The 22,471-nt window shown below is 39.7% G+C and overlaps 1 protein-coding gene across 1 annotated transcript; it reads right to left on the minus strand.

Annotated features, from left to right (window-relative positions):
* Positions 1-692: 692 nt before the first annotated feature.
* LOC143242228 (uncharacterized) lies at positions 693-3,364 on the minus strand. Its single transcript, XM_076485595.1, has 2 exons — positions 2,589-3,364; positions 693-2,385 (listed from the first exon to the last, which is right to left on the minus strand). The coding sequence occupies exons 1-2, from the start codon at positions 3,362-3,364 to the stop codon at positions 693-695; spliced, it is 2,469 nt and encodes an 822-aa protein (XP_076341710.1).
* Between the last annotated feature and the right edge of the window lie 19,107 nt (positions 3,365-22,471).

The raw sequence follows: 22,471 nt of genomic DNA on the forward strand, positions 1-22,471 counted from the left end.
GTGGTGGGTAAATGGAGGGGTCCTAGCTTCTCAACCAAAATATCATGGGTAGCAGGAAGGTTAATACTTTTTATCTGATCATGTTATTATAGACCTAACACTGTACAGAACACAAAATAATTATTTCCATCCCCTGCTAACTGGGTAGGCCTTGAACAGGCAAAATTCTTTGCCTGTTAAACAAAATTTCCACTTTATATTATAAACAGTCTTGTTCTTATTGGGTTCCATGAACAATTTATCTATTAAAAAGTGGTTTGGTGCCTCAGGAAATACCACTTCCAACCAAATTTGCCTGAAATTCTGATTCTCTACATCAGTATTTTACACCATGCTGCACCACCTTAAAATGAACAAAAAGTACCCAGATGGCACCTTAAGGATGAAGTGGGCTAGGCTGAGAACAGGGGTTATTCTAGGTTTTATAACTTGGGGCCCTTTCTTACTGATGTGGGAATTATTTAACGTGGTTTAATAGGAATGGGGGAAATTATGTTGTTGCAGAGGGGAATTTTGTACAAATAACAAAAAAATTGCCAGGGGGAAGAAATTCGGCCCTATAAAGGGTCTAGAATAATCCCTGGAGAACAAGGGAGACCAATATGAATATAGGCCTCATTGGAAGAATTCATGTCTTTGACATCCAAAAGAACACGTACCTGGATGACCTTAGTTATCCACCACAGCGTGTTTCAGAACAGCAAATACACTGGCACCAAATCTGTATAGCTCCAGGGGCCAGTAATCCAGTAGTTGGCTAAAAGGAACACATGTTGTTTTGAATTTTCAGATTCAAAAATTTTAAGCAATCCAGATTCAGTTCTTTGTGTATCCTTATTCTGAACAACAAAATAAATATCAGTATCCTTACTGAGAAGAACCATGGTGATTTCACCACAAACAAGGTGATTATCAGCATCTTTGGACAAAAACACTACTTGTCCTTTATGGTAGTGGACACCATGCACCACCATACTCTGGCAAACTACAGTACTTGAACTATTTCTCAAGTGAGGGAATTTGTCAACAGCCTTCTGGATGTACTCTCCATACAAATCTGCATGGAATGCTAATGCTGAGTTGTATGACACCGGTGGTCGAAACAATGATCCAGAACTATACAATGCTTGCAACAACTGATGTTTTTCTGCTAAGGACTTTGTTACATGTATATAATTTTGAGCTGAACGTGCACTCCTCTTGAAATAAGAGTGTTTACTCTCAAATCGTAATGTCCACAATCGAATCAGGGGTCCACATTTCAATGTAAGCTCAGGATAGTGAGTCAGAAAATGGTGTTTTGCTCTTAAGTTAATGTTTGGAAAACGTTTCATTCTTTTTACAATATATTCTTTTATCAAGTCCAACATTATGGCAACCTGATCCTCAGATATCACTGGGGCACATATAAGTTCAACAATCTGTCTTAGCAATAACAGCAACTGCCACACTTCATTATTATGGTCATCAATTTTTCCATGTATTAGCAGTGGAAAAAATCGGAGCAAAACCCAGACCTGAACTGCATGCCCACTAACTGTCTTAGAGCTCAAAGTAAATGGGGGTTTGTCATTTGCATCAGATCCTTTGAATTTATAAGTCTGAATCTTTTTGTTCAGGTAATCATAATCAAACCACTCTGCTCGTACCAAGTAATTAAGAATCAAGTGTAGATCTTCCTTGACAATCCCTTCAAACAGGTCATGCCCAAGGCAAGGTGGGAGACCAGGGTTTGTAACGTGAAAATGTTGCAATTTGTTCAATACTGAATCAAATTTAACCCCACTGTGATGCACCAGACCATTTGTACATACTTCTGATACTGAGCTATTGTAATTTTCTTGAGTTCTTAAATCAAAGTCCCAAGGAAAAATATTTCCACCTTCAAGGTCATCTTTGGATATCAAACAGTATCTACAATTGTGAGAAACAGAACTGAAGTTTTCAACAAAACCACCTATCATATGACTACCTAAATTGTCCCCTAGAACAAAGGCAACAGACCCTTTGCAGTTCCCAAATCTGCCTAAGTCTACACCATTTGCTTCCAGATCAAGCAAATCTGTCATGATAGGAGTCAGAATCTTTTCCTGACCATGTGTCTTAAAGTCCTCTTCCCTACAGAGCAACAATAGCTGCTGTACATCTATTAAAGTCCTGAGAGCAGGATGCAGATTACCAATGGTATAGTAAATGGCCAAAATTTTGTGTTTTTTCTTTGCTGACCCAAGTGGATTCACTATTTCAAATGAATCTTGATACAAGAGTAGCTTTAAAGCATCAGGATTTTCTTGAAAGAAAACATTTTCATTGCACACTTTACCATCTGTAAAGTCTGTTAGCACTCCTGAATCTCCATTATTTTCAGATTTTTCAAAGTAGTGACTGATTTTTCATCTCGAGATAGGGCCTGAAGTGAATCTTTTAAAGGCACATAGTAGCACAATGCCTTTGTATCATCTTTTTTTGTGTTTAGGCTCTGGATGTGGAAGTGGTTCAACATAATCAAATTTTTCCTTGTAATACTTTTTCTGTAATATTTTGACCTTAAAGTGTCATGTACTGCTTTCAGGTTGTCATGTTCGTACTAGTGTATAATTTCCTGAATACAATCAGCAGAAAGAGTTGTTTTTTCTAGCTTTGCCTTCAATTGATGTTTTTGGAATTTCGCTTGCTCATTATGGAGGGAGCTGAATTCATCCACAATAACCTGAATAGTGTTCACTGGTACGTGGTGTTTTGTCTGTATTGATAAGAGAAATGTAGCTAATTTTGTTGTCAAGGCACTTTCTATTTCTCGGTCTGATAAGAAATTATTTTCATCCTCATCACTATGGCAAATTTCAGTACATGGTTCTTCATCATTGCCTGTATTATTGTTTTCATTAGTCTGGTTCTCTAAATTTCTATCATGACCATCATGATCACCAATGGAGAGGATGGCTACATGCAGGTGATGAACTGAGGTGTCCTTGTGATATCTGCTCAAGTGAGAACTGAAACTTGACACAACCTCAAATCGCTTATCACATTGTTGGAAGGGACATGCAATTTTAATACCATCCTTTATATGTCCCTTCAAATGAGCAATAAAAGGTTTCAAACCCAAATATTTTGCTAAGCAATGCCTTATCTCACATTGCAGCTGTATACTATCAGAGTCAACATACTGTTTTGAATATTCTCCCTTATGCTGCCTTGAAATATGTGATTTAAGAGAAGGAAATGTTGGCAAGTTTTCACCACAAACAGTCACTGGACAAGGTATAGTAGGATTTGGTAAAGCTGCATGGAATGAGTTATAATGACTGCCATACGTTCGCAGAGAAGATGTTCTAAAGTGACAAATAGTACAGCGATACATTTTGAGTTTCAGTTAAACTCTAACAAACAAGACCAGAATAGTGAAAAAAAATTGATATAGGAAATGAACTAAGCAGCAGGGCATGGTGAGATCTCCAAGATTAAGTGGATAAGTGATGGGGGGGGTATGGCACAGGAATTAAAAATCTTGGCTTTAACCAACACGCCAGGCCTTGTCTGTTGAAAGAACTTGCGAAACAACTGATCAACTCCTGCTCACTTTCACTTACTTTTGGAGAAGCAATTCAAAATTCTTACATAACTGTTAATTACAGAAGGAATCACCTGCTAAAATGCACCAAACTGGGATTAATCATGTAAACCACTCAGGACCAAAAATGTGCCATGTTATATGATTCGCTCAAAGTTGGCCCAAAATTTTAACATAATCTCTTTATAATTTTGGAATACTCTAAACATCAGTAAAATTCTTGCCCTATATCTTCATGCCCAGCAGCCAGACTGATCATGCCATGTACTTGCTGTAAAACCCTAATATTAGCGAGCCTTTTACTTAGGCAAATTTGGTGACTGGAATATTGTTGCTAAATTAACTGGATGGTAATTTATCTAGCTAAACATACTGAAGAGTGCAATTTCATAAAAATGCTATGGCAGTTTTTAAAGAAAAACGTGAAGTTCAGCCTACCTACGATCTTTAGGCCTAGCTTCCATGCATGACTGAATCTAAGAATATGCTCTCACAAGGTAACCAGACGACCAGATCTGAAGAATCTACACTACTAGGACTTAGCCTATACCTATTATAGTATAAGGTTCATCAGATCATCAATCAGGAACCGTTTCTCATCAAACGGTACCCAGGTACCACACTTTCCCAAATACCTGATACGAATTGACCAGGCCTGACGTTAGATCGCTAGAAAGCTACAATTTTAGGCAACGCAATAGGCCTAGAATATAGTTTGTCATGAAGTAGACATTGGGCTTCACGTTAGTAGATTTATCTATGTACCAGTAATATCAATGGTTATGAACCAAATAAAATACAAACCTGCCTCCTGGAAATGCACAACACAAAGTTAATTTAAATTAAACTGAATCTGGATTGCGTAGGTCTAAACAAGGGGTAAATAAACTGATGAGGTGTAGAACGAAAGTTGACTGCTAGACTCTATTCGGAACAAACTGCATCCAGCACTGCGTCAGCAGAGTCCGGCTATAGCTGATAAACACGCGCGTACGCGCATCTAGCCCCGCGCTAGCTACTTTGCAATGCCATGTTCTTTGCGCCATGGGCTTGAAAGGCGGTGCCTGAGCGGGCCGCAGTGTTGATTACGTTGGTTAGCAGCGTGATTTCACGATGCTTACCAGCGTAGATCAGTAAACATGCGTAAGTTCCGTAAAATAACGAGGCATTTCTTTGTTATAAAACGGTTATTTTTACAGTGTATTAAAACCCAAATCAATCGAGTCAATAACCTTATCCGGCGTCTAATTAACGAACAAAAAAATTGGTCGGAGTTATGTGCGTCATAAGACAATTCATACATTCTGGAGAAAGTTCAAGAGCATAAGTAACGACAGTTCAACTAACAGCATTGCCAACTTAAAACTCGACTGTCTGTACTGTTTGGTCTCTACTTTTCATGTGGAGTCGCCTGAGTTTCCTGCGTTCTTTAATAAGATTATGTATTTCTGGCGTCAATGTCCAGTTTTGCTTGGGAGTATTCTTTTGTCTAGAGGGCATGACTGTATCCACGGCTTTTGAAATAGCATTCGTGACGTCGTTAACATACTTGTATACTTTGTTTGTTTGTAACGCTTGTAATTTCGTCTGGTGAGAGTGTGGTTAGGGTGTTATTGAAGGTTATCCAGTCAGTTTTTGTATAATTATAGACCTGTGGGAGATCTGTTGGTAAATCCTGTTTGTTTTACGAGATTTTGAAAAAACTGGAAAAGGGTCAAGGTGAACCTTGAAATTCCGTGTATAAGGTAAAACAGTGATGGCGAACCTTTTAGAGATTGCGTGCCTCAATTGTGACCCAAAATAATTTTGTCTATCCGAACGTGCCAGGATTTTCATTAAAATGACAGTTACTTTCCAATAAAATCCGACTTTTTGATGAGTATCTTTATTTTAAAAAAAGTCAAATTACAAAAGTTTCAATGAAACTAATAAATAGCCTTGACTTAAAATTTGTATATTTTGTCTTGAATTTTATTAAATCAATGCGATCTCTGCTGTTGTGAACACTTGGATAACTTGTTTTGATGGTTCATATTTTGTTGATTTGAGAGCAACACATGCAGCACTCGGTTCATCTGTAAGCTTGTTTCTTCTGTCTGATTTGATGAAATTCAAAGTTGAAAACAGCTGCTCACAAGCGTAAGATGATCCAAACAAAGTTAGAAGAGCAATTCCAAGTAATTTCATTGACTTAAAATTAATTAGCAAAGAATTCCACACTTTAAGAATTTCATTTTCACAACTCTTTGCAACGTTTTCTTCCAAGATCCCTCCACACACTATTTTCTCAAGTGTTTTACGCAGGGCACAGAATTTATTAGTTCAAGTATAGTTTTTCTGAAATTCTACCAGCTCCATTTCTAGAGTTTTCAAACCCAACCAGTGTAAACAGGAAAGATCGAGATCTTCAAATTCAGTTTTATCGGGAAAGGTAAGAAAATACAAAGTTTTTTTTTTCTATCTTTCGAAACTGTATAAATCTGTTACTAAAATTCTCCTTCGCTACTGCGATAATGCTTGAAAATTCTTTGGAGATTTCCTGTTTGCTTAAGGAACAGTCTGCAAATGTTGTCGAGTTTTCTAAATGCATTTTCAGATTTGGAAAATATTTGAGTTCCCACCTTCGATGTCTTTTTCAAAAACTTGCAATTTTCTCTCAAATGCCTTTATATCACAGAACATTCTTTCTGCTGTTTTTCCTACTCCTTGTAGTTTTGTGCTCAGTGCATTGAAGTGTGATATAAAGTCTGTAAAGAACACGAGGTTATTAAGCCAAGCCACATCAGTGAGCTGTGGAAAGTCTTGTCCATTTTCATGCATAAAAATCTAATTTCGTTCAAGCAAGCAATAAACCTTTCCAGAAAACGTCCTCTGCTCAACCATCGGATATTGTTATACATAATTAAAGTACTATATTGTGCTTGAACCTCATCAAGAAGTGTTTGAAACTGACGAAAATGAAGCGCACGAGTCATAATGTAATTCACCATTTTTGTAACATCTTTGAGTATATCATCTAATTTTTTGCTACTTTCTTTTGCACAAAGAGCTTCTTGATGTATAATACAATGAAACTGGATGACTTGATGTTTTATTTTGTTCTCAAACAACTTTATGAAACCAGATGTTGACCCAACCATACATGGTGCTCCATCACTAGTGATCGAAACTGTCTTTTCGTGCTTAATACTTTGTGTCAAAAAACATTCCATCACAGCATTGTAAATATCTACTCCTTGTGTTCTTCCGGGTAAAGAAATCAGTTTCACCAATTCTTCCCTCATGGAGTCACCAACAGCATAACGTAAAGTTACTGCTAACTTTGCATGATTATTTATATCCGTACTCTCATCCAAACACATGGAGTAACAAGAAGCCTTTTGTAAATCAGTACTGAGTTGTTGATTGACATCATTTGCCATACGTAAGATACGATCTTTCACGATATTTCTGCTAAGTGGTACCTCACAGATTCGTCGTAAAATTTCACGTTTATTTGAAAAATCACTAAAAAGGGAATCACTTCCAGCTAACATAGTCGTTTTTATGAAATCTCCATCAGATAGAGACTTACCATGTTTAGCGATACATAATGAAATATGAAAGCTGGCCTTAGTCAAACGATTAGGTTTAGAAAGAAAGTTTCCAAGAATAAGACAATGAGAATGATATTTCCTCAGTTCGTTTGCAAGAAATTCCTCCTTTTCTGTTTCATCAAGTTCAGCAACATTTTTGTGGTTGGTTTCAAAATGCCGTTTGACACTTGAAGTACGACACACAACACTTTCACCACATAACATACATAACGCTTTTCCGTTGCGTTCAATGGTTCCAAATTTTGTCCAATTTTCTTGAAATAATCGTCCACTATCCATTAGCTTTGCCTTCTTTGCATTCATTTTTTGGTATAACTTAAACACACAAAAGTAAAGTTTAATGAAACAAACTTTTAAAAATTTACTTAAACAAAGAACAGTTAAATATTTAAACAAATTAAATTGGCCCGTTTTGTTACTGTAGCTTTTTCAATGCCATGGTAATGTGGAGTGCAAAATTTAAAACTAAACACGATTGTTTGAAAAATATTCTCAAGTTAATCAATAGTTTATAATGTTTTGCATTTTTAGCTGCATTTAGCTTGTATTATATTCAAATTTTCAATAAAATTACAAAGAATGATTTATGACAAGTTTTCTGTTTTTTGTATAATTCTTCATGACTGCAGAATAATAAGTAACCGATATAATTATTTATTCATATTGGTTGAAGACCAATACGAATAGATGTAATGACTTACGATGCCACCCCCGTCGTTCAAAAGGTTCGACATGCAACCTGTAGGGATAATATCCCTAATATATCCCTGGGATATATTATAGTATTAATCTAACCCGAAGCAGAGACAAGGGCTGACGTTAAGGCGCATTAAACTGGGAACAACGATTTCCCAGGCTTTACCGATATCCAATCCTTCTCATCGATCCTACCGGGAATATCTCTAGTTCTAGTGTTAGCTACACTTAGGTGCATTGCCTCCTCTGCACCACGAGGAGGCCCTAAAAAATCGAAGTACTTGAACCCCAGTGCTCTCAGGTCATGCCACCTCTCATAATTACCTAGCTCGCTACATACTTCTTCGCAAAGATGCGGAAATCCTATCACGTGCCAGCAATCGTGGCCTCGCGTGCCATAGGTTCGCCATCACTGGACTAAAAGATAGTCGGGGACGATTACAAGGTCAAGTACGTCGTACATGTCTGTCGTTTATGGCGTGCATGTTATTGTTTTCTAACATTTTAACATTCTTTCATTTGTGTTTGAGAAAATGTTTCTTTCGATTTCTATATGTGGGCTGATGTTATACTTAAAATACATTACATTCCTTTGGTTTCACTCGTTCTCGGTCTCGAGAATGAGTTGAAACCAGGTAACTTGACATTATAGTTATCTTTTGCCAATGTTTCTGATATAATTATGTTCTTATTATATTCTTTTACTTTGACTCTTTAGGTGAAGGAGTGACGTTGGTCATAATACTGATGAGTGAGACAAAGGTAGCACCGGAGAGACCAGCCAGACCAGATCCCGAAAAGCAGATGTCAAACTAAATACGAACATCAACATAAACGCGAAACGACCCGGTTCGGGGCATGGCAATAATGTTGCCTTGGCTGTGGGGAAAACGGGAGTGCCCTGAGAAAACCCACTGTCACAGGACAGGTGCCGAAAGATTTACCTGTCCTGTGCCCGAGACCTGAAAAAGAAAATGCATAATATTTACGCGAGTTTTGTCCTTTAAGTACTTTGTTGTGTGATTTGTGATTCCTGAAGTATGTTGTATGGTGAAATAAATTTGATTGGTGCACTGGTTAATTTACAGAGTGATGCAGTTAGTTTGTTTCTGTGTTCTGCTTTTAAATAGTATTTGTGTGACATTTCTGTTAGTCTGTTTTTTAGCGTTGGTAAGCTACTGATTTGATGTATATAATTTACTGGAGTGTGTGATTGTAGTCTGAATGCAGATCTTAGTATTTTGCTTTGTTGAACTTGGATTTTCTGGAGCGTGTTATTTGAATATTATATGTGACTTGACATCCATACTCTATTAGGGGACGTATGTAAGCCTTGTATATTTGGATAATGGTTTTTGGTGAGCATTTTGAGTGTTTGCTGGTAAGTATCATTAAGTGTGAAATGCGTTTTCTAATTTATGAGTGTATGTTGTCAGCATGCTTTTTGTGTCGAAAGTGACACCAAGGAATGTGACACGTTTGCTCCTGTTAATGGGCGTATTTCAGAGTGATAATTTTACTTTTTCTAGATTTTTTCTGTCTTTTTAGTTTCCTGTAGAAGGTGATTGCTTGTGTTTTGGTTGGATTTAAAACTACTCTCCACTTGTTACCCAGGTCGAGACGTTGTTAAGTGATTCTTTCACACTAGACATGGCCATTACTGAGTTTCTGGAGGTATTCCAGATAGCGTTGTCGTCTGCGAATTATGAGTATGTATTAAACTGGGGAAAGGTATATCGCTGACAAAAATAATGTACAGTAGTGGAGAAAGGACTGATCCTTGGGGCACTTCTGCAGTTATTTTGAAATATTTAGATATAGTTTTATTGATTTGTGCTGTTCTATCTGTTAGGAAGTTTGATATCCATTTAACTATAGTAGGGTTTATTTTTAGATGAGTTAGTTTGTACTTAATGGCATTGTACTATACACTGTCAAATGCTTTTAACGTCTAGAAATACACCAATGGTTACTTGGTTGTTACTAAAAGCTTTGTAGACTGATTCGGTGAGTCGTGTGAGGTGATCTGGTGTTTGCCTGTTTTTTCTGGAGGCATTTTAGGATTCTGGAAGGATATTATTTATTTCACGAAAGTGAAGAAGACGGTTGGAGATAACCCTCTCCATCAGTTTGCCAAGACAGTTTAACAGACTGACAGGACGGAAATTATCTGGATTGGTCCTGTTAGTTTGTTTCTTTAGAATCATGGTTATGATGGCTTTTTCCAAGTGTCAGGGTAATATCCAGTTGTTAGTGAAATGTTCATGATGTTTGTGAGGTGTTGTAATAAGAGAGTAGAGCTTTTTTTCAGAATGTTTGGAATTTGGTCATGTCCGGGGGAGAAGTGTTTTTCACGTTTTTAATATTTATTTTTAGTTCAGTGATGGTAATTTTCCTGTTGATTGAACTTGAGTATGCTTACAGTGTCTCGCCAGGGAATTGTGGTGAGAATGAAGCTTGGTTTGTATTTATGAAGTTGTTGACGTGATGTTGGTGTTGTGTGTGTCAAAATCGACTAAATTTAGGTTGCTGAAGGAGCATTCGCAGTAGTCGGCTTTCTCTACGTCCGTCCTTGCGATTATATTGTTGTGTGCGATATGTTGAAGCATGTGATTTGGGTTTTTGTCTGAAGAAATGCTCTTGAATTTTTTCCAAAATTCTTTATTTTTTCTAAATTTGTACAAAAGTTTTGCCAATTAGTTTCTTTTGCTATTTTAATTTCTTGTTTAATTTTTGTATTTGTTCTGTTGATGTGTTGTGTTTTAATAGATGGATCACGTGTAATATAGTGTGTTCGTTCGATTATCAGTGCATGAATTTCCGGTATTAAAGTCCATTGATTATGTGAGTGCTTTCTCCTTGTTTTAGGGATTGTGTTTTTATGGCTTTATGTATGGCTTGTGTAACTTGATTTACATAATTGTCTAGTTCTGTTTTGTTGTTAGCATGTTCAATTGGGTAGGGTAGATATGAGTCCAGTGTAGCATTGAAAGTGAGCCAGTCAGTTTTGGTATAGGTGTATGCAGAGGGAGTCACGTACGCCACAGCAGGGTGGCGCGGGTGAATCATACATGAAATTGGGAAGTGGTCACTAGTGATTTCATCATGCACTTTAAAGTTAGAGATTCTGTTTACCATGTCCTTGGGTGCTATGATGAAATCAAGTACGTCATATGAGCCGTTGGCGGCTGAAAAGTGTGTAGGTGTATGGTCGTTTATTAGGTGCATTTTGTTACTAGAAAGAAATGTTTTATACACAACCTTCTGCGTGTGTTTCTGTTTCCCCTTAGTTCTGTATGCAGAGAATTAAAATCCTCAATAATAATTGGTTTGGGTTTGCGATTACCACATTTTTGAAGGAAGTTAATGTCAATATCTTTAGTTGGTGAGCAATATATGGCTAGAATCGGAATAGTTAGCCGGTTGTTAAAGTGTATATTACAAAAAATTGTTTCATTTATGTTAGATCTAAAGGAATCTTCTATCGAGATTAAATGCGATATTTTCGTACTAAAGTAAGCTATTATACCTCTGTTGTTTTCTGAGTGAGGTATGCTGTGCGTGATGAATCCGGGGATTGTGGTGTTTTGTTTCTCTGTGCAAAGTGTTTCTGAAACGATGATTATGTTGGCATTTATATGTTTGTTTATGTTGTATATTTCTATCCTTTTGTCTTTGAGATTTCCTTGGCAGTTGATGTGTAAGATTTTAATGTGTTGTATCATTGTGTTGTTTTATTTCCCTTGCATGAATTTTGAGTGAAAGATGGTGTGGTTTGAGGTGAGGAAGGTTAAAATAATAACTTGCAAGGCTACAAACAGATTTGAGTGACTCGTGCCTCGATTCGAATGTGGGGAGATCACTCAATTCTATTAGCATTGCGAGTAAGTTTGTGGTGAATTCTGTGGGGTTGAATGCTTGTGTTGTTTTCGGGCGTGTGACGTCTGCGAAAGTACGTGTTGGTTGAGGTTGAGAGTGTTTGATTTGTGAGTCTGCTGGAGTTTGTAGTAAAGGTTGTTTGGTGATGTAAAGGGTGCCTTGGGTTTGATTGTTATTGTTCGTGGTTTTGAAAATAAATCTATTACGTATTTGAGTGTATTTAGGGCAGCCTTTGTAGCTGGCTGCGTGAGGGCCTTGACAGTTTGCGCATCTCACTTGGTTACGCTCGTTTGGACACTAAGCAACCTCGTGAGGTCCGCCACAACTCACACATCTGTCCTTGGCCATACAATTGGTTTTCGTGTGTCCGAACCGTTGACATTTGTAGCATTGAATAATGGGCTTTTGGTGTGTTTTTCCTGTTCGGTCGTGTGTCTCTTGAAAAATAGGAAGCAACCGTTTTTAATAATTTGTCTTGATCGTCTTTATTGTTGACGGTTACCTTGATCAGTGGCGTTTTTGTTTCGTTCTAAAGGATATGATTCGGTTTGATGATACAATGTCTTAGCCTTGAGTTTTTAATTCATCTGTGATTTCATTATCTTCGATGTCGAAATCGACACCTCTGATAATGACAGTAAATTTTGGCGTGTTGTTTTTGGTGTACTAATGGTGGCTTGGACCCCGAATGGGCCAGTGGGCCAAAATATGTGCAAATTCTTGTGGTTCAGAGCATTTTAACATGATTCTTCCATTAGGAAGACGTTTGATGTCCTTAAACTGGATGCCCGGGTAATAGGCCCTCAGTTGTTTGACTATCTGTGGGATGCGTGTTGTGTTGTTAATTCCTTCAATGAACAGAGTTGGGATTCTGTAATGAGGAGAATCGTGTGTTTGTGTGACAGTGGTGGTGTTTTTAGAAGTAGTGGTGTTAGCGGTGTTGTTAGTATTCAGGTTAGTTGCGTTATTTTTTTTAGAACTAGTGGCTTTGTCATTATTAACATTGGTTACGTTATTAACACTTGAATTTTTAGTATTGTTAGTAGTGTCATTAAGGTTAAGGTTAATAGTATTGTCCGAAACCATACTTACCTTGTCCTTTTTCTTCTTCAGCCTCCTCTTGTTTGAGGTCGCATTTGCTTCTTGAGATTCTTGTCTCGATAATTCTTCTGCTTCTGAGTATTCGCTTTCAAAACTCTCTGTCGAACTGCTCAAGGATTCTGAGGCTGGTCCTTCGATCGCCTTGTTTAGCATTTCAATGATTTCTTCGTTTGATAGGGCTTTTCCGTTAGATCGCGTTGCGATCTTCCTCCTCTTCATCCTGTTTGTTTTACTAGTCCTGATCAGGACTAAGGGTAAACCTTTTAGAGTAAAATTTGGGAATTATGCACTTCAACAAAGTATACCTTGTCTTTAAAGTACGTGTCTCGCAGCTCTCGACTTACACGTCTACTCTGCTTGACGGCGGCCTTGAAACTCCAGAAACTGTATATTTCATTTCATTTACACTTGACAGTAATTTTGGTTTTAAAGACCTTAGGGGACCCCTAAGGCAAACCAGGGGCGCTCAGAAACTTTTGTTTCTCTTCAACCCCGCGCATGATTGAGGGTTCAAGATCTCTCGATGAGCAAACTGGATCATTGGGTAATTTCTAGAGCGTGTTTTGAGATTAGTTGGATATGGTCGAGCAGGAGACAAACGAAGTCGGAGGAGAACGGGAGGGGCGGTACATAAAGTGGAGGAGTGTAGAAAGATACAGGAGAAGTTCGGGATAGGAAGACGTACCTGTTTTCAGGGCCTGGGTATAGGCATACCCAAAAATTTTGCTGTGGGGAAGGGAGTGCCCCGAGAAAACCCACTTTCACGGTCAGGGCGCCGAATAGTCTATCCTAATCGTGCCTTAAATAGCAGGGAAATTTGTAACAAAGGTTTAATGAGGGGATAGGTATTGTTCTTTGACACATAGGCGATGCAGCTTTATTCGGAGCATAGCGGAATTTAGGCACTCTGGATCGCGACGGTGTATTCCAAACGGAGATCTTATTATACTTAAACTGGGGATAGAAACTAGGTGAGTATCTTGGTCGTCATCATCGGTCTGAGGGATGACGAGGCATTTGGCTATCGATATTATACGATTACCCAATTTTACGTCAGGGTCGACGATATCGACAGATGCCGATAGTGAAGACGCATAAAGATCAATTCATTTGCACATTATACCTACATTGGTCTAACAACAAGAGGCTGTTTAAATTTCGTCATGTGTTGTGGGCGGTAATTGCCTTACCAGGCGAGGTGTTTTTCATTGTTCGCCTTCCACAACACATCTAGGGTGTAAAGCATCGCACGTCGGCACAAGAACTCTTCAAAATATTTAGATCTTATGTCCAGGTCCGCCAGTACTTCCGTGTTTCTCGGATACCAGGCACCGCGGGCACCAATTGGTAAACCGTGGAAAACAATAGAAGTTGCACCAGTTAGATCTTTAATTTGTGGTGCGAGCTCTTCATAGCGGGCGACCTTGGAATTGTATGCTTCCTCGAGGGAGCTATACATGAGTTCGTATCGGACCGTCACATCAACAACCACCGCTTTATCCTCACGATGGAAGATCAGATCCGGTCTCCGACGCTCACCATTGTCTGTCTCAATGGTGGGTTCTACGAGTACTTTCCACCCTTTACTTACACATTCTTTAACTAAATGGTCACAGATCTTGTTGTGACGCCGTGTCCTCATAGATTTTAATTTAAGACATTGACCACTAAGATGACATATGGTCTCTCTCGGGGCAGAACAACTCCGGCATTTCGCAACTTCTTTGTTCGTACTCAAATTCCCTCGACTGAGGGCTTCCCGTGTGGGATATACATTTGCCCTCAAAGCAAGACACTTCACCCAGTGGTGGTCCTTCATTCCCACTGGTTTAGGTAACCAGTGGTTGGCAGATCTTGAACCTTTGAAGAGACTTACACCGTGCCCTTGCAGGGCAAGACCTTCCCAGCGCTTCCTTTCCATATCCCTCCAATTAGAATGATATGTCCCAAAAGTCTGTTCGGGCTTAGGGATCGGAAGTCCCGCCTTTAAGGCAATTCATTGGATGTTATCGAGTACGTTATCAGTTTTGGCTAAATATGTAATAGTTTTGTCCGTTGAATGGACATGCCTTAATCATGTCTTGATCTTAAGAGTAGGAATCGGAGATTCCAACTTGACAAGTGCTAGGCCACTGTCTCGATAACTGGAATAGAGTAACCCGTCGGTCATGCAAGGCGGAAGATGACACCAGCTCTTCACGGCCTTTTTAATTAGATTGTCCATTTCTCTCAATAATTTACCACTCGATGCTCCCAATTCGAGTTGGTAAAGGAGCCGGGGTACCGCAAAACGGTTGAGAATCTCAACACGTTGGTGTGGTTTTAGTGGTACCCTCGAGATGTTATCTATCCACTTCTCGAGGAGAGGAAGTACAGGCTCGCTGTACACCCCGGTCCATGGACAGACATTGGCCCCTAGGTAACGGTAAGATTGTTCGGGTCCAATCATCGGGAGTCCTTCGCCATTAACTGTCCATGGTGAACAATTATTGACGGTAAAGGTCTTACTGGACCCCCTAATCAGCATTCCGGCACTCTTCGAGATGTTCAGTGAGAGGCCGTTACCCAAACAGTAATCGTTCACGGTGTTCAACATTTCCTGTAAGCTAACATGGTCTTTTGCCAGCACTGCCATATCATCAGCATACGCCAAAGTAGAAACTGGATCCAGCTTCTTGTTTAGCGATATGCCTCGGCCAACCTCTTCGATCTTACGGATGAGAGAATCCAGGGCAATGTTGAACAAAATAGGAGACATGGGGTCCCTTTGTTTAACGCCTCTGTAGAGGCGAATAGGTTTGGTATTCTCGATACCAACCCTAAATGACGTTACACCATCTTGATACATGTCCCCTACAAGTCGGACGAAATGTGGGTGGACATGAAATCTGGCAAGGCTGGCTAGAAGATGTTCGTGGCCAACCATATCAAAGGCTTTACACAGGTCTAAAAAGGCCATAGCCAGAGTCCCATTTTGCTTGGCTTTCCTCATGATGAAACGGAGCAGGAAGATGTTGTCTCTGCAATCAGTTTGAGGAATAAAACCACGCTGTCTGGGATTTATCTGCACGGCCTGCTCGAGGCGACGGGCCATAATCCTGGAATATAACCTAAGCACGATGGAGGATATCGTGATAGGTCTCCAGTTTTTGACCTCGTGCAGATTACTCGAGAATGGGCGATCTCGTCAACCCATGTTTTGGTCACAACTTCGACCTCCTGCCAGGTTGCTTCGTCGAGTCCCTTCTGATCTCTCAGCTGACATATGTACGGACAGAACTTAGAACTCCGGTCGGGGATATTAATCCCTTTCCAGTCGAGCTCCTCGTACTGAACGACGTCAGCAGGATCTCCACGACTCTTGATGGTGTGTGAAGCAGTGCACACGGTTGGTTTTTGTTTATTAAGATATCGTCGTTTGTCAGAGATCTGTTTTGGAGTTTTGCCGGGTAGATGTTCTGCACAAAGAACATTGATGTTCTTTTGGCCCGAGTATACTACTACCATCTCTCGGAGGGTTCGTACTTCTTCCTAATTAATCGGTTATTTTTAACCGGGTGCAAGCCTTAGTCTGATTCCGGTCTCCTGATGAGATCTGCGCCGCGGTTTCGCGCTCTGCTGTCGTTGATTTTTCAGGTAGTCTCCACTTGTAGTATTGGTGCCTGACTGTGTCAGACAGACAGATCTAGGTAGGAATTTTGGTTAAATTATTATTTCGTTCTGGTCGAACGAAAAATAACCAGGAGCAGTCAGAAACTACAGTTTCTCTTCACCCCACACAAGGCAAGAATAAATTAACGAACTGATCACGGAAAAAGATGATTGGGCTGAAGTGGCGTGTAAGTTGTTCGACTCGCACGATGGTCACAAATTACCTGGAAGTCGATAGTTTATTGAATTTGATTGAGGAGCGTCAGGAGAAACTGAGAAAGAGTTGCCGGCCAGGGAGACAACGAAGAATGACGAGGAAGGTCCAGCATCACATCCACCAAAGTTCGCATAATCACATCGTGAAAGAAGAAGTGGTTTGCGTTAACACAGAGTGAGCGAGCAGAGAGATGCAAGCAGTGCGTCAGCTTAGTTTTATCTTCTGATTTTATAATATACATCTTGAACTTTTAAATTGACTAAAATGTGTTCTGGGAGGCCTATTTTCAGGGCTGGGATCTATAAACCCAAAGTAAGAGGAATTTTGATGTGGGGGGAAACGGGAGTACCCCGAGAAAACCCACTTTCACTGGTGAGGCGCCAAAAAAACTCAACCTCACCAGTGCCTGATGCTGGAAATGAAAAAGAGAACATGAATGGTTAGACACTTGAGTTTACATTCAGGGCGTATATGTAATTATAAGGCGAGAGATATCGCTGCCAAGAGCGTAGGGTGGCTGCTAATCGTGGAATTTGTTTTGTTAATGATGTACGGTTATTTGCTTTTTTATAGTAGTTGGCTGCAAGATAAATGAGTCTCTTCTTAAGAGGCGGGATGGAGCTCGCTTTACTGACGTATGCTAACGGGGTGTATCTGGGCAGGCGAAGCGCAAGACGAATGGCAAGATTTTGGGCCCATTGTAATTTCTTACGATGGGAAGAGGGAGCGTTTACCGTGATCATGCTACCATCTTCAATTATCGGTCGAATGTATGTTCTGTAAATGGCGAGGATCGTGTTGGATCTACATCCTTGGACTATACTACCAATACGTCTGAGGTAGTTGATTCGTTTATAGACTTTAGAAAGTATGGTTTGAAAGTGATTTGTCCATGTAAGTCATCTATTAAATGTAATGCCCAAGAATTTTACAATAGACGAAAATTTAATTTCGGTGTCCATAATTTTAAGTTTAACTTTGGAAATAGATTTGTTTTTTCTCCCAATTTTGCGTTTAAATATTATGGCCTGTGTTTAGTGGCATTTAGTGCAACCCGCCAGGTATTACACCAGGCGGTAATGCTATCTACTGTGGATTGGACTTTCGCGGCGGCGAGGAGGGGATCGCGTGACATGCTCCATACCGCGATATCGTCGGCATATTGCGACGCATGAGTATATTTGAGCTGAGGAAAGGGGATATCATTAACATAGAGAATATACAACAGAGGGCTGGGTACTGACCCTTGGGGAACACCTGCCGAGAGGCGAACAGTGTGAGATATAGTGTTATTGATTCTAACTTTAACTGTTCTATTGTCGAGAAAGCTGGTCCATCTCGTTAGGGTGGGCGGAAGGACAAATTTGAGGAGTTTGAATTTAAGCCCCTGGTGCCAGACTGAATCAAAGGCTTGTTTCACGTCTAAAAATAAGCCGACCGTGGTGTGATTTCTATTAAATCCTTGTGTAACTGATTCGGTTAACCGAACCAAATGATCAGCTGTCTGTCTGTTTTTCCGGGAAGCATTTTGTATTTCAGAAAGTAGCTCCTCACTTTCCAAATACCATGTAATTCGAATGGCTAATATTTTTTCAAGCAATTTGCCAATGTTGTTAATTAAGCTGATGGGTCTATAGTCTTTGGGGTTACTGGATGCAGGGTTTGTTTTAGGTATTACTTTAATTATGGCTGATTTGCATGAAGGCAGATAGTAGCCTGAATAAAAAGAGAGGTTAAATAAGGCTGTTAGATGTCTTAAGAATGAAGGTGATGCTTTTTTTGAGAATGATATTTCGTATACCATCCTCACCTGGGGCACTGTTTTTAATGTTTTAATTATTAATTTTATCTCAACCGGTGTTATTGGTTTGATTAGTTTTTGAAGAGCAGTAGAGTAGACATTGCTATTGTGGGGAAGACAGCACGGGAAATGCGAACTGAATGCTGTTATATTATTTTGAATAAAATTTTGAATGTTACCCAGATGAGTATGATTAAAGTGCGGCAAGTTAGGAGTGGCGAAAACCTGCTTATAGTAATCAGCTAATAAGTTGGCTTTCTCGAGGTCATTGGTTGCTGAGCTGTTATTATGTTTTAAATTGGGAATCCTATTGGTTGAAGTGTCGTTACAACTACTTTTAAACTTCCTCCAGAATGTGGCCAGATCTTTATAAGAATTATCTAGAGATGCACAAAACTCGGACCAGTTTTGATCTCTTTGTTCGTTAATGCGGCGCTTGATGAGGTTGGTCACCCGGTTAATTTGGGTTTTAATCATAGGGTTTCGGAAGTTATAAATTGACGTCTCAGTTTGCGCCTTTTGGTGATCAGTAAATGTACTTCACTAGTTAGTTTCCAAGAATTTGGATGACTAATAATACGACGTTTGGGAATTATTTTGTGTATAGCATCAGTTGTTGCGTTAGTGATGTGAAGTAGATAGTCATCAATAGATTCTGTGTCGTTTGCCTGAGTAATGACTGGAGGTAAATTTCGGTCAAGAAATTCCCAGAAAGAGTTCCAATTCGCGGCCGAGTAATAAAAAAGATTTGGTTGAGTGTTTGGGGTTTGAGGATAGGCACCATTTAAAGTAACAGATATGGGGTAGTGATCACTTCAGATATCATGGTGGACTGTGAAATCTTGAATGTAGGGGGATATTTTTGTCGTGTATAATGCAAGGTCCAGAATGTCTTGGGTCCCATCATGGTGAGTATGGGTTGGGATATTGTTGCCTAATATGAGATCATGCTGAGAAATAAAATTATTAAGAATTAGACCATTTTGGTTGATTGACCTACAGTTAAAATTGCTATGTTTGGAATTGAGGTCGCCAATAATAATTGAGTACCGGAAGCTATTAACTACATGGAGGAGTAAATTCGTGTTAGGGGTGGAAGAAGGGGGAAATATAGATACCAAGGATTGCTATTTTGATTAGGATAGATAGAGGCAAGAATGTACTCATTAGTTGTGTCGATACAGAAGTCGGGAAATGATACATTAAGTTGTGTCAAGTGGAGTATGGCGATACCTCTGCGACCTGGACTTTAGGTTTATTGATACATTGATAGCCTGGTAGGCTGAAATTACTATTCTCATTTAGAGTGTTTCACTAATGATTATTAAATGGATGCTTTCTTTTTTGCATAATTTAAGTAATTCATATTTTTTGTGTCTGAAGTCGCCCTGAATGTTAACCGCCAAAATGTTTAGGAACTTACCTCAATTTGGTCCGTTGTGATATTATGAAGCATGATCTCTTCAAATTCCTCAGGGCTGAACGGTTGAAACTCAAAATAGTGGGGCATAGAATTTGCAATTCCTCTAAACATTTCTTTCTCGGATTCGTATTGACCTCCCCAGGCTTTACGTATAGTCTCAGCAACAAACCCTACTATACTTATAATGAGTCGTTTATGCATCTCCTTAGACTTGGAAGTTTCACGACTACGGACTGTAGCCTCGGCGTAGGTCCGCTTGCGAGATGAAGGGGCTGAGGTAGCAGCTGGCTGGGGCTGCTGGACTTGCTTCTGGGTTGTTGGCTTGACGGTATTGCTGGTCAGTGTTTAAACGGTCCATGTTAGTCGTTGGGTTAGTCGTCTTAAGATTTGCCGACAAGCTGGAATTGAGGAATTTTCCTCGTTTTAGAGCAAGGACTTGGAAATATTTGGGGCAACCACGATAGGAAGCCGCGTGAGGGCCTTAGCAGTTAGCGCAGCATGTGTTTTCCCTGTTTCTTTGGCAATCTTTTACTGTATGTAATCCACTGCATCTGACGCATCTGGGAGTAGCTTTGCAGGCGTTTTTGGCATGACCAAATTTCTGGCAATTGAAACACTGTAGCACTGTAGCTACAGCAGGTTGCCTGGACTTTTCAACTCGGAGTTTTAAAAACCACATGGTTATGCCCTTAGCAATTAGTTGATCGGCTAGAGCTATGTCGTTTATGGTAATTCGAACGAGCGGCGTGGGGAGGCCGTTCTTGGCCGATTTTATTCGTTCAATTTTGGATACTTTGATGCCTTGACTGGCTAATTCCTCTTGAATTTCTTGTTGGCTGATGTCACTATCGAGCCGTTTTTGCATATAAATTTAACTTGACTCCATTGAAAGCTTCTGGAGGCCGTGGTTTCAGGAGTTTCGCGTAATCCTTCGGTTCTTTACTTTGATGACTAAGCCACCTCGGGAAGGCGGCGAACCTCAATAAACGTCACGGAGGGAAAAAGAGCTTGGAGGTGTTTCGCGATATCTGGCTGGCGGGTAGTCGCAGGGATTCCCTCCACTATGATTGCCGGTGGCAAAACTGTTTTCTTCGATTGTGCGTGAGCGGTTTGGGAGGCTTCAAGGTCAGACCCTTTCAACTTTTGTCCGCGTTCATTGCCGTCAGACTTGGCTGGAGAGCTCCTGGGGAATTCCGGCCAGTGACCGAAGAGCTGCTTGTGTCAAGGTCAGATGACACACTGGGCGATTCGCCTTCGGAGGAAGGCATGTCTACCACTGTAGACTCGAGGAGTTCTAGTTGGCTACTGTCTGAAAGCGGCGGTCCGGAGGCTCGTGTTCTCATTGCCGAGATGTTGAGACGTTAAGACAAGCCCTGAAAAGGGCTTAAATCTATTCTGAGAAAATACTCTTGGTTTAAGAGTTAAAATACAGACACACGAGACGAGAATAGTTTGACCAAAAAATACTTAGACTGGGACTTACGTAACTTGAGATGCTTGTTATGGAAAAGGAAAGAAGTCGATGAAAGCTCCGTCATCTATCAATCCATCCGATAAACTTCCTAAAACCGCCTGACTGTGTCAAAAGCTTTTTGTATATTTAAGAATACCGCTAGTGTAGCTTGGAGTTTATTGAACCCTGTAAAAGTTGTTTCTATTAGTCGCACAAGGTGATCTGTAGTTTGTCTGTTTTTTACAGCCTGCGTTCTGAATATTAGACAGAATGTTGTCGTTTTCTAATTTCCAAAGCAATTTGTTTGTGATAATTTTCTCCAGTAGTTTGCCGATACAATTTAATAAACAAATTGGTCTGAAGTCACTAGGGTGTTGCGAGTGAGAACCTTTCTTGGGGATTAGGATAATAACAGCTGATTTCTATGCATTTGGTAAATAACCAGAAAGAAAGGAGAGGTTAAAAAGGTTAGTGAGGTGTAAAAGAAGTTCGTTAAATGAATTTTAAGTATTATATTTGGTATGTAATCTTCTCCTGGGGTTTTGTTTTAAGTTTACTTATGTGTTTCTTGATCTCTACTGTAGAGATTGGGGTTGTAATATTATTAGTGGTGCGAATATGAGTAAGGTCAATTGGGAAGTTGACTGAGAAAAAGTTTGCTATTGTCTGTGATAATAGTTTACTTTAGACTAGTGTTTGTTAAAAGTTTTCCAAAAGGAGGCTGGGTTAGGTTTGAGGCTAGCAAGTTTAATACAAAAGTTGTTCCAGTTTTCTTTTTGTTGTAATCTTATGAGACGTTCTATATTGTTTTTGTCTTGGTTAATTTGTGGTTTAAGTAATGGATTGTGTGTAGCGATAATTCGCGGCGAAGCTTTCTTCTTGTAATGATCAGAGAGTGAATTTTGGGGGTTAGTTTCCAGGTATTAGGTGTGTTCTGTGTAGGTTTGGTTGGGACTACTTGCTGAATAGTTTTTGATATGGAAGTGGAAATTTTTGATAATAGCGTTCTATGTCGTCTATAGTGTTTGCAAGTTTTAAGTGTTCGGGGAGGAGTGTCTAAGATGTGGTTAAAGGACAGCC

The sequence above is a fragment of the Tachypleus tridentatus genome, unplaced genomic scaffold, assembly GCF_004210375.1.
Source record: "Tachypleus tridentatus isolate NWPU-2018 unplaced genomic scaffold, ASM421037v1 Hic_cluster_2, whole genome shotgun sequence".
NCBI classification, from domain to species: domain Eukaryota; kingdom Metazoa; phylum Arthropoda; class Merostomata; order Xiphosura; family Limulidae; genus Tachypleus; species Tachypleus tridentatus.

Bases quoted from the DNA above. Each gene is read 5' to 3' on its own strand.
- LOC143242228 (XM_076485595.1), bottom strand. From the start codon at position 3,364: ATGTATCGCTGTACTATTTGTCACTTTAGAACATCTTCTCTGCGAACG. The intron at 2,386-2,588 runs GTACGAACATGA...ATGAAAAATCAG, and splicing joins ATTCAGGAAATTATACACTA to TCACTACTTTGAAAAATCTG.